At 33.3% G+C, this 12,323-nt stretch overlaps 1 protein-coding gene across 2 annotated transcripts in view; it reads right to left on the bottom strand.

Moving 5' to 3' along the window:
* Positions 1-12,323, bottom strand: part of LOC145316523 (sushi, von Willebrand factor type A, EGF and pentraxin domain-containing protein 1-like) — a 61,436-nt gene that overhangs the window by 16,688 nt on the left and 32,425 nt on the right. For both annotated transcript variants that reach the window (XM_080157098.1, XM_080157104.1), the window contains exons 56-74: positions 11,823-11,942; positions 11,231-11,343; positions 10,932-10,995; positions 10,552-10,730; positions 10,091-10,152; positions 9,789-9,938; positions 9,115-9,318; positions 8,577-8,720; positions 7,721-7,872; positions 4,907-7,363; positions 4,030-4,656; positions 3,752-3,853; positions 2,498-2,655; positions 1,846-1,950; positions 1,301-1,450; positions 1,028-1,185; positions 735-844; positions 363-541; positions 88-187 (exon numbers count right to left, since the gene is read on the bottom strand). In XM_080157098.1, the coding sequence (XP_080013224.1) occupies positions 88-187; positions 363-541; positions 735-844; positions 1,028-1,185; positions 1,301-1,450; positions 1,846-1,950; positions 2,498-2,655; positions 3,752-3,853; positions 4,030-4,656; positions 4,907-7,363; positions 7,721-7,872; positions 8,577-8,720; positions 9,115-9,318; positions 9,789-9,938; positions 10,091-10,152; positions 10,552-10,730; positions 10,932-10,995; positions 11,231-11,343; positions 11,823-11,942 (5,334 nt within the window). The remainder of the gene's footprint in view (positions 1-87; positions 188-362; positions 542-734; positions 845-1,027; positions 1,186-1,300; positions 1,451-1,845; positions 1,951-2,497; positions 2,656-3,751; positions 3,854-4,029; positions 4,657-4,906; positions 7,364-7,720; positions 7,873-8,576; positions 8,721-9,114; positions 9,319-9,788; positions 9,939-10,090; positions 10,153-10,551; positions 10,731-10,931; positions 10,996-11,230; positions 11,344-11,822; positions 11,943-12,323) is intronic.

Here is a 12,323-nt window from a genome sequence, read left to right as displayed (position 1 = left end):
ATGGTTTTAAATATTTAAATAAGAATAAACAAATAAGTAAACTTTATGTATATCAAAACTTGTATTACAAATTAGGATATTGCTTACTTTGACAAATAGGTAATGTGTGGCTCCAAGTTTGATCAGGTAAACAGGTCAGAGGATTTACACCTTCTATCAAGTAACCTTCATCACAAGAAAATCTTGCCTTGGAAAAAGAAAAAATCAATTAATAAATCATTTTTAGGGTTTGATTAAATCATTTTAATACAAATCTAATATTTTTCCTTTTTTATTTATTTGATATCTTAAAATTGAGAAAATCTTGTTGAATTTGTGTTTGGCTATACCTTCAATTTTGATTTTCATAAATATAAGTTTACCTTAGTCCCAACAGAATATTGTTCTTCAGATGTTTGTCCAATGGGTGCTGAGTATTGAATTCGGGCATGTGATATTACAGGTAGCTCATTACAGTGCGCCAGCTCACAGGTAACATCCTCCATGTCCCAGCTGCCAGTTTCTGTACACTTGATCTCGGCTTTTCCTTTACCCACATATTCTATAAATATGTAATTAAAGTACAAGAATTGAAAAGTGTTTTATAATGTCCATTTGATTTGAAATTGTCACAATTTTATTATTAAAAAGTTTCTCATGAAATTCCCATAATTGTGTATTAGCTAAATAATGCCTTAATATAGCTTTAACCTTTCCCCTTTTATTTACATTTGAAAAGTATACTAACATTTTACCTTTATTGCAAATAAGGGCCCAAGACTGTCCAAAAGTAGTTTCAGAGCCAACAAAATATCCGTTGGCAATTGATTTTGGGACACCACAATCAACTGGTATGCATTCAGCCCTAGAAATACAAATTGCAATTTTTGTAAGGCAAAGCAGATTTAAATAAATGTTTAAAGATATTTTGTTACTCCTATTGTTTTGTCTTTATACTGTCTTTTTATACAGATTGCGAAAAAATATGAATGCTACATCCTTCTCTTTTTAAATTTTATTTTTAGATGAAATCATTTCAAATACTTACATATTATTCTCCCAAGCTCTATTTGAGAGACAAGAGCTGTACTGTTGACCTTGCAGCTTGTATCCAGGTTTACAAATCAACTTGGATGTAAAAACTCCATCTTTTAGGCTTATTTCAGCTTTGCTATTAGCTGGTAAAAATGGTGAACCACAAGCAATCTGCAAAAAAAATGTAACAATTAATTGCACTAATGAAAAACAGATCATTGAAAAATACTAAAAAATATCAAGCTTGTGTAGTTTTTTTGGTTACAAAAAAAGAAAACAAAAATACCTGTTTACAGGGATGAATTCTACCCTCCCATGTTCCAGCTCCAGTACAGGTAAGCAGGCTTTCCTCCTGCTGGTAGTATCCAGGATTACAGCTATACCTGGCAACACTTCCATACCCATGGTCATACCCGTTTATACTCTCATAAGTAATCTACATTATGTTGAAAAAAGACATGAATATATCATTTTAATGTAGAAAAGCTACATTATAGGTAGAGTTTTTATTTTTGGGTTATCTTAATAATATAATTGCACCGTCAACTTAGTAATTGGATCTCTCAAATATATTGTATAGGCTTTACAATTTCAACATAGTAGCAAATCTATTCTAAAAGTAGTTATGTCTTTCTATTAATTCAAAAATTTTCCCTCATTTTTTGCTTTAAGATTTAGCATTTTCAAAAAAGATCGCGCTAGTATTTGGATTTAATCATCATTGTTAAAAGAAGACTTATTTGAAATGTATATTCTTATAAGGAATAGAAAGGTTGACACTATAAGTGTAACAAGTATATTTCTTTTCAAGATAATAAAATTGAATCTAACCTGCATATTTGGTTGGCTGTTAGGGATCCCGCAGGGTTTCGGAACACAAGAAGGTGGATCTCCAGTCCAACCACCCGTCTCAGAACAAAACAGAATGCCACTTCCCTAAAAAGCAAAAGTAAAGTAAAAGTGATTCTGTAGATATGAGGTTTTCCTCTGAAATATTTATTCCTGTTTGGTTGTTTTTTTTCTTACTAATAAATTAAGTCCATTATTATGATCATTATAACTAATTAACCCCAGTTATATTAAGCTATATAAAATCTTGTTTTTGCCCTGCTGCTTTGCTTGCTTTGGTCTTCATCTCCAAGCAATTCTAAATAACCAAACTGTAATACTTTTCCTTCATGAAAATGTTTCTACTTCACCCTTCTAAACCCAAAATGTTGTATGAAATCAAATGCAATTTTACTTAAAGTGCCTTGTCGACCATTGAACTCCAACCTTTCTATAGTCTTTTGTTAATTCAGGAGAGGTTAGGTTAGATTAGGTTAACTGGGGTGATGTGTGACCCCGCAGGGTTAGGGCTCCTCGCAGGAATAGGTACATGAAAAATAATTACGTATCCCCCTTTTATTTTCAAGTTATTCAAAAATAAGGAGATTTCAGTGCTCGATAAGCACTTAGGAGAAAAGTACCAAATCATACTTACCCTCATTTCAAATCCCTGAACACATGTATAGCCGACCTTGTCCTTGTACTTGGACCCTGAAGACTGAATAACAGCATTGTCCACACTAGGTGGCTGCCCACAGTACACAGGTACACATTCTGGAGGACTTGGAGACCATAACAGGTTTTCCTCACATACTAAAATATATTTTATTAATGAAGGGGAAATTTGTTTTAAAGAAGTTGTATCAACTTTTTTTATAGCTAGCCGGTTCTATTAGTAAGTAGTAGATGTAAAATTTTTCATAGAATTCAGATGTGCAATCGGTTTTTTTGTAGACCTCTTATTTTTTAAGTAATTTAAGTTTTTTAAAAAAATAATTAAGTCGGTTTTAAGGTACTAAAACGCAACAAAATAAAAGAAGAAAATGGCCAGTAAGAACAAAAATAGTAAGATCTTTAATTTGACACCTTACTTTTAAAATTCTGTTGAGTAATTATTGAAAAAATCTATTTTTTTAACCTCGGTATAATAAAAACTTTAGACCTAAATATTTTCTCAAACAGACATAAAAAACATGGGTTCATATATACATTTAGAATCAGAAAAATATTACGAATCCATTGTAAGCAAAATTGAAAAAAAGTAAAAAAATAAAAAAATAAAAAAATGGCCAATTATATTTTTTGTTCAGGCAACACTATTGTCTTCCCTTTTTTACCCCCTCTTTACCCCCTTCCCATTTTTATACTCAATTCAAGAATTAAGACGTTGCCTGTACAATATAATATGATATTTTCATATAATTCCTTTTATTGTAGTTTATATACTATATTGTAAACTTTTTTTTTCAATTTTGCTTACAATGGATTCGTAATATTTTTCTGATTCTAAAGGTATATATGAACCCATATTTTTTTATTTGTGAAATAATAAAATTAAGTTCAAAGTTTTTATTCTCGTGGGTTTAAAAAAATCGATTTTTTCAATAATTACCTGACAGAATTGAAAAAGTAAGGTGTCAAATTAAAGATCTTACTATTTTTGTTCATAATGATCATTTTCTTTCTTTTTTTTGTTGCATTTTAGTACCTTAAAATCGACTTAATTTTTTTTTTTTTTAAACTTAAATTACTTAAAAAATAAGAGGTCTACAAAAAAAACCGATTGCATATCTGAATTCTATGAAAAATTTTACATCTACTACTTACTAAAAGAACCGGCTAGCTATAAAAAAAAAGTTGATACAACTTCTTTTCTAATTTAAAGAACTTTTCTAAAACAAAAACCTACCTAGATGAGAAATGCCAGCAATCTGAAATCCGATGTTGCAAGATACTCTTGCCTGGTCACCTGGCATCCGTCCCTCTAGTTTCACCCAACCATTTGGTATACCTATAGATCGTTTTAAATTGTAATATAAATTAAAATTATATAATTTGAACATATTTCTGATTTAGTGTATGTATTATGTACATATGATAAAAATTTTAGTTATGATGTAACAATTAAACTTTAAACATAAAAACACAATTTGATACTCAAAACCTAAAAAAAAGTAAGAATGTTACCTAGGGATGGACAGAGACTAGGCACACATGTAGGTTCCTCTCCACTCCACTGTGCTGACCGCAAACACGACCTTGACCTCATACCCACCAGGGTGTAGCCAGGATCACAGTAATACTCAATATTAGATTGATAGTCTACAGTTGAATATCTCACATATCCATTGCTGATGTTATCTGGAAGACGACATCCGATTTTTGTGCAAATTGGCGGGGTATCAGACCAGGTTTTGTTACTTAGACATGTTAAAACTTTAGACCCCTCCATTTTGTATCCTTGCTTACAGCTAAATGACACAGTACCTCCAACAGTAAGGTCATTGATGTCTTGCTTTCCATCAAATGGAGCTTTTGGAGGTAAACATCTGCCAATAACACACTCAGGTTCTTCCCCGACCCAGGCCCCATTTTCTCCACAGACACGTTCACTAGGACCAGTCAACTCATAACCAAGGTTACAGATATAATTAATTCTAGCATTGTAGTGTAGATTATCAGGATCATATTGGATGTGGCCGTGTACTATATTATGTGGCTCTTTGCATTTGATTGGCTTACACATGGGGGAAGATCTTGACCATGTTCTATTTCGTTTGCACTTTCTTGTTGTCACACCAATTAACTGGTAACCTAAATATGGATTTCGGTTGAATTTCTATAATTTGATAAATTGAGAATTTTAATTTTACAAAATTGAAAGGTTTGAATAAGAAATAGGGTATTTTTAAAAAGAAGATAGTATTACAAATATATGAACATGCTAAATTTCTCTGGAATACATTTTACAAAATGACTTAACTGGTTTAATTTACAATAGCTGTGAGACTGAAAACAAAAAACTATATTTCAAAAGCTATATATATTAGGTAACAATTGTTACCTTTTTGACAAGAATATTCAGCACTTGCACTCCTAAATCTTCCCTCCATAACAACTACACCATTCTCTATATTTGGTAATTTTTTACAGTGTTGTTTTCTACACTTTGGTATCTCTTCAGATAATGTCAGATCAGATTGGCACAGAATTTCAGTGTTTCCTTTGACATCATAATCATCATCACAAGTAACTTCTAGCTTATCTCCAACTAAAAGTTCAGTGAAGTCATTTTTCTTTTTAAGATGTTTATCATTATAATGGGTCCAGAGTTGTTTTCTAAAATTACTGGGAATAATTGTCCAATCTCCATTCTTAATTCTTTTATCAAATTCACATTTTTGTGGGTAGCAAATAGGAAAAGAATCCTGCCATTTTCCATTTTGTCCACAGGTAACAAATTGGGGTCCTGTGAGCTCATAACCGGCTTCACATTGTATTTTGATAGTTTGACCTAATTTTGTAGGTTCCTCTTGGTAGATAGCTTTAGGTACATGTTGTATAGCTGAACAATAGCTTAGCTCACATGTTGGGGGATCTGATGACCATTGATTATCTCTTTGACAATAAAGTTTAGACTCACCTATGAGTTCATTCTGAGCAGGACATTCAAATTCTGCAATATATGTGTCTCTGTGGGGTTTAAATGTTACTTTGGCTTGTGTATCAAACTCATTTTTGCAGACATATTTAGAACAAATAGGGGCATGGCCTTTCCATTTCTTATCCATCTGACATTCAATGAAAGAATCTAGAACCTTGTTAAATCCATTATCACAAGAAAATCTAACCTCAAGTCCATCACTTTTATTTCTAGTTCCAAAGATAACTCCATTCTCTAATCTGTAGGCATCTTTGCATTGTATGAGCTGACATTCTGGATATGGATGATCCCACTCCCCATTGGGTAGACAGGTTGTAATGTTACTGCCTTCCATATTCATACCTTTACTGCACTGCCACTCTAGAGCAGCTCCTATCTGGAACTCATTCTGTCTTTTAGTCATTAGGATTGCATTAGTGTTGATTGTACCAACAGTACAAGTTGATGGTAAACATTCAGGTAACTCCCCAATCCATTTACCATCAGAATTACAGGTTACAAAAGACATACCAGACAATTTCCATCCTAGGTTACACTTGAACCTTGCTCGTTCTCCAGGTATTCGCATACCAACAATGGAAATGCCATGTTCTATGGCTGGAACATTGTTACATGTTATGTTGGCACAGTAGGGTTCATCCCCACTCCAGGTTCCCTGACCACCACATTTTCTTACTTGGGGCCCAACCAGGGTATAACCTTCATTGCATTCATAAACAATTGAATCTTCATATCTTACAGCAGAGCCTTTAACCTTGCCATTAGCAGGAATGCTAGGGAATGGACAAAGTAAAGGTTCACAAACTGGAGGCTGAGCATCCCATGATCCTGCCTCTGAACACTTTACTGTTTCAGCCCCTCTTAATTCATATCCATCATGGCATGAAAATTGGAGGACAGATCCATATTCAAAAACCTTGCCTATGACAGTTCCATGTGAAATATATTTTATTGGGTAACAGTGTTTTGGTTTACAGACAGGTTCTTCACCTGACCACGATGAGTTAGACAAACATTTTCTTTCATATTGTCCTACTAGTTCATAATTTTCATTACAATCATACCATGCAATTGATCCAACCTCAAGGTTGCCATCAAATGTAACATATCCAGAATTGATAAGCTGGGGAACAAGACAACTTTGATTTGAGTTAACACAGACTGGTGCTTGACCTGACCATTGTCCAGTATGGCCACAGACTCTTTCTCTACCACCAATTAAATTAAAGCCAGAATCACAAGTATATTCCACAACAGAACCATACTCCAGAGAATAATCCTCATTAATAAATCCATTCTGTATTGGATCTGGTTCTGGACAGAGTCTAGATATGCAGGTAGGCTCTAAGCTAGACCATTCACCAGAGTCCAGACAAGTACGGATCATATCACCCACAATCTGATACCCCTCATTACAGGTATAGTACATGTGTTGCTTCACTTTAAAACCTTCAACAGAAATCTTGCCATTATTAGGTGGCTTTACATGTCCACACTGAATCTCTTTACAGACAGGGAAAGGATTCTGCCATGAATCGGAATCCTGACAAATGTTTGAACTTGATCCAACTAAATGGAAGCCAGGATTACAATCAAACCAAATTTCTGATCCAACAGGATAGAACACAGTATCCTTATTTGACGAGTTCAGATTCATATCTTGTGAGAATTCAGTATCAATTGTATAGATTTTATCCTCACTACGCTTTGAGTCAATAATGTCTTTGAGCAGATTAATGGAAGGTTCTGGAAGTGGTTCTCTAGTCCAGGTTCCAATGACAAGTGTTCCGTTTCCCAAGTGTGAGGGACCAGCACACAGTTTCGGTATGCAGTAAGGGCTTGGACCAGACCAACGACCTTAAATAAATTGTAAAATGATATTTAGTGTGTGAAGAAAAATGTTAATTTTACGCTTTATCAATTTTAACAATAAAAAAATTTACAATAATTTACCCTTGATTTGATTCTCCTTTAAAAAAAACTCCTTAAAACTAAGTATAATGAACCAGGGATTGTAAGGGATAAAGACAATTGATGATAAATTGAAGTATATTCCAAATTATGATACAACAAAATCCTATCTAGTTACTAGTTTGTAACATTAAAGATTTATATTAGTATCCAAAATTTTTTAACCCAACAAGAATATAATCTTAGAGTGCAGTAAAATTTACAGCCCAACTTCCTTCCCTCCTAGATCATCTATACACTTACCTGTATGATCACAGACCAAAGGTGCCTGTTGGTGAAGATTATGTCCTGGTTGACACTCAATATCTGCCTGTTCACCTGCAGAGTAGCTCTCATCCAACATGGAATAACCCTGGGACTGATTCTCCAGGGCTTTGCACGAAATAGAGACACAGCTAAGAAAAAAATTCTCTTATCTTATTGATTTTATATTATGTACTAGCTGCTATGGTCCTTCGGGCTTCCAAAGACAAATGAAAAAAGGATATAAAGATTTGAATCTTAAAAAGGGCCAATTTATCTTATATAGGTTAATAGATAATTAAATCATCACAATACCTAGAGAGAGCTACATTGCAAAGAAGAGCTATATCTATTACATGTAAGGATAGAGTATTGTTTAAACAACAGGTATAGGAAGATATAATAGGATAAAAATGTAAGGTTTTTGTGTCTCTGGTTCAAAACTATGTCTCTCATATCAAATCCTACTAAGTCTTATATACTTAGAGAGAATTTAAAAACAAATACAAAATTTGATCAACTGAATATTATTATTGATTACCCATTTTTTCCCTAATTTCCGAAGTTGTACGACAGATAACCCAACTATTGCAAAAACTATTTTCAGCTTACATTAATTAAGTTAATTTGTGAAAACAAAGCGAATTATACATTATACATACAAAATTTAAATTTTTTTGAAAGTTTGAAGCTTTAGCTTTAAGTACGTATTGAGATAGGATAAGGGTGATATGTCGAAATCGGAAACTCAAATTCAGTTGACCCAAAATTTGTATTATTGTGTTTGGGATAAGTATTGTAATAATTGTAAATGTGTAGACTGTAGATAATAGTTTTACAATAAAATTAAGCTTACGTTGATGGCTTTCCACTCCAATGTCCACTTGACCCACACTGTCTCTCTGTATTTCCTTTCAGGGTATATCCAGGTAAGCAGGAGTAGGTTGCCTTGTTCTTGTATGTTGTCTCTGTATATTCCACCTGTCCATTTTCCAGAGGACTAAATTATTATAATTTTATGTAAGCTACACAGTTTAAATTGGGTCGATTTTTCAAATCAACACCCATATATAAGTTAAGTTGATTTTTTCATTCTATAAAAATTATGTGCTTAATCCATTTCTAAATCAGTGCATCTACTTTATGATAAACCCATTTCCGCATATTTTATTTTGAATTATACATATGAAATATAAATAAAACCTGTTTTGGCACAAAAACAATGAATTTGTAAAAATGTTGAAGTTTTTCAAGATTTAATATAGCAAAAATATTGCCAGTATCACATCTTACATATTGAAATTGAGAAAAACACACGCACTTATTGTCAGTAAAACAGTTGGTAGTTTTGCCAGTTTTATAAATTGTAACGTCCCTTGTAATTCATTTCTTACCTGAGCTCGCCACAATCAACAGGCAAACATTTTGGCGGTGGTGGCTCCCAAATACCAATCTCTGTACAAATGGAATTCTTTGGACCCAACAGGAAATGTCCTTTCTTACACTTGTAGATAACTACCTCCCCAAAGGTTGTGGCGCCAAAGGATGCTTTGCCGTTCTGGACGCCCGCAGGGGTTTGGCACAGAACAGGTTTACACCTAATAATACACATTTTTATGCTACTTGGCTATGTTAATATTCCCGACACTACTCGTTGATTTTCAAAGACCCAATTGAAAGTCGGCACAATTTCCTTGGTATGGGGACATACAGTTATTTAACCCCTCTAGTGTTTTACTCTAATATCTAGCTATATTATTTATAACTAGCGGCTACGCCCCTAGAGGCCTCTAGTGGCACTTTAAATGTTTTTGTTTGTTAAAGTTAATTTTTTATGTACGATACCACCTTATTTGACGTTGAAGTCTCCCCTAAATTTCGATTTTTTTGTCATTTCTCTTGGGAGGGTGGTGGTACCCTCCCCCAAAATAGTTAAAAACCTTCCCGGGACTTATGAGAAGCTACCCTGTTAAGGAGAACCCGATCGGTTCAGCGGTTAGCGAGATCCTTCGGTACAGACACACATATACACAGACATCCTGTTACTTTAGTATAAGGATTATTATACCTTGGGACAGGCTTTCTCCATTCTCCATTATTACCACATAGAACACTGTCGACATCTCCAAGTGCGTATCCAGGATCACAATTATAAGTCAACCTTGTCCCCTGCTCTATACTCTGGGGTATTCCGCCTGCTACATATCCATTAGGAACTCTAAATTGTATTTTAGAACATTTTAAATTAAAAGTTCATAGATTTTTTACTTAAGTCCTGTATTAAGAAACTTTAATTTTTCTTATTTTCTAAATCTCTAACTCATTAAGCAAACAATTTTTATAAACTGACTTTATCTACTATCTACTTACATGGGTGGCTCAGAACAAGGGGCAGGTTGGCAAATAGGGAACAAGTCACTCCAATTACCATCCTAAATAATTTTAAATCAATCGCCCAATAATTTTAACTTGTGAGCCGGATGTGTTTTTTTCATTTCTCCATTAACACTTTTTTCCTATGCATTATGTCTTTTATTAGAAAATAGCAACTACGCCCCTCACCTAGATGCCTCTAGGGGCATTCGAGAAACAGGGGGGGGGGGGGGATCAGTCAACCTCCACTTTAAATTTTATTTTTTTAAATCAAAAGTTTACAAAAATGGTAGGGGAAGTAAGTGGTCGGATGTTTTCTCCCCCCAAAAAGTTATTAACCTTTCTTGGACCAATAAAAAGCTTCTATATAAAGGAGAACCATATCGGTCCAACGGTTGGATTGCGAGTTCCTTTACATGACAAACTTATTAAGAAACAACGCCTGTAGATATATATACCTCAAGGCATTCCAATCTGGTAGTTCCATCCATATAGAAACCATTATGGCAGAAAAATACAATTTTGCTGCCAATTCTAACACTTGTCATCACTGATTTGTCATAATTGTTGCCAGATGACTGGTCGGAGAGCACAAACTTGCCATTGTCAAATTGGGATGGCAGCTCACATCTGATTTCTAAAGACATGAGAGCACAACATATATGAATTTGTATACTGAGTTAAAATTCTTTTTTTTCTCATTAAAATGTTTTCAAAGTATTGATGGTGTATTATGTCAATAAGTAGATAAGCCTGAGCAACAAGCAAATTGTTCTAAATTATGTTAAATGTTAAAAGAAATATTTTCTGACTTTTTGTTTGAGAAAAAAATATTTACCTTTACAAACTGGTTTTCTATGGGACCAGGTTCCATCTCCTTGACAAGTTTGACTGGAATAACCCTGCAATGATATTGATACTGATTTTTTGGGACATTTCGGGACAATTACAATATATCTAATTAACGATTTTCGTTGAAAAGTGTTAGACAATTAAAAAAGTATAAAAAATATGAAATTCAGTGAAAAACAAAAGTGTTATAATTATTATTTGTTGAAAATATTTGATACTTTAATTTAAAAAACTAGATAGACAAATTGCTAATTTTTGCTTTTTTAATGAGTGGTTTTATTTAACCTGTAATGTATAGCCATGTTCACATGTATACCAGACAGTATCACCATACAGGAAGCTGTTAGATCCTGTTACCCGTCCATGTTCCAGACCTCCAGGATATCCACAGTTTATCACTTAAAGAAAAATTAACTTCAAAATGATTAAGCAAGTTGCAGCCCTGTTTAATGTTTATGCCTATGTCAAAGTACTAGCAGCTATGCCCCTAGAGGCTACTTGTGTCGACCCTCCAATTTCCTTTCAGTTTTTAAAAATAAAAGTTAAAATTTTTTTTAGGAGGATAGAGGTTTCCTACCCAAAAATAGATATAAACCTTTCCTAGATCTTGTAAAGAAGAATCTTATCGGTCCAGTGGTTAGTGAGATCCTTAGCTAAAGACACACATCCTGTTGCTTTTATAAAGAGATAACTGTTTAAAACTAAAAAACTATAAAACTGCTGAATTTATTGTTATTGTTATCTTTTTTTATATTTTACGGACAGACCTGGCTAAATTAGATATAAGTATTCTTTTCTTTTTTTCATTTAGGCAAAAGTTTTAAAAGGTTAATGATGGTAATTAAACCCCTTAAGACTACAAATTTGGGAAACTTACATCTACAATCAGGAAGATCAGTTTCCCATTCTCCAAAAATATTGCAGACCATCTTATCTGAGCCCTGAACAGCATACCCCTCGTCACAGTGGATTATTCCAGAACTAGCGGATCCTTTACCTAAAATAGTCAGGTCAGTTTTAAATTAAAATAACTAGTACATATTTTTATATTTATAAATTAGACTTTATTTCCTTTTCACTTTTTATTATTTTGGTTTTAAATTAAAACATAACAATAACAAGAGCAAATTTTTTTTTATATTCTTAATGAGTGTTTTGGGGGATTTTTAGGCGATTTTAAAACTACAAATTATAGCAATAATGTAGCAGAAATTATGAAAACTATATCTAATTTTCTTTTGAAAGGTGCATAACTGTTATCACAATTTTAGAAAAGGAAATATTAGATTATAAAAAAGCAATTTAAAAGTGTATTTATTAATACACAAGACAACACTGCGCAAACTGTGATCAGATTCATACTTGTTCTCTACAATCA

The sequence above is a fragment of the Acartia tonsa genome, chromosome 1, assembly GCF_053477335.1.
Source record: "Acartia tonsa isolate MP-2025a chromosome 1, ASM5347733v1, whole genome shotgun sequence".
Classification (NCBI taxonomy): Eukaryota; Metazoa; Arthropoda; class Copepoda; order Calanoida; family Acartiidae; genus Acartia; species Acartia tonsa.
The sequence above is the reverse complement of the archived record's forward strand: the minus strand, read 5'-3'. Positions and strand labels throughout refer to the sequence as shown.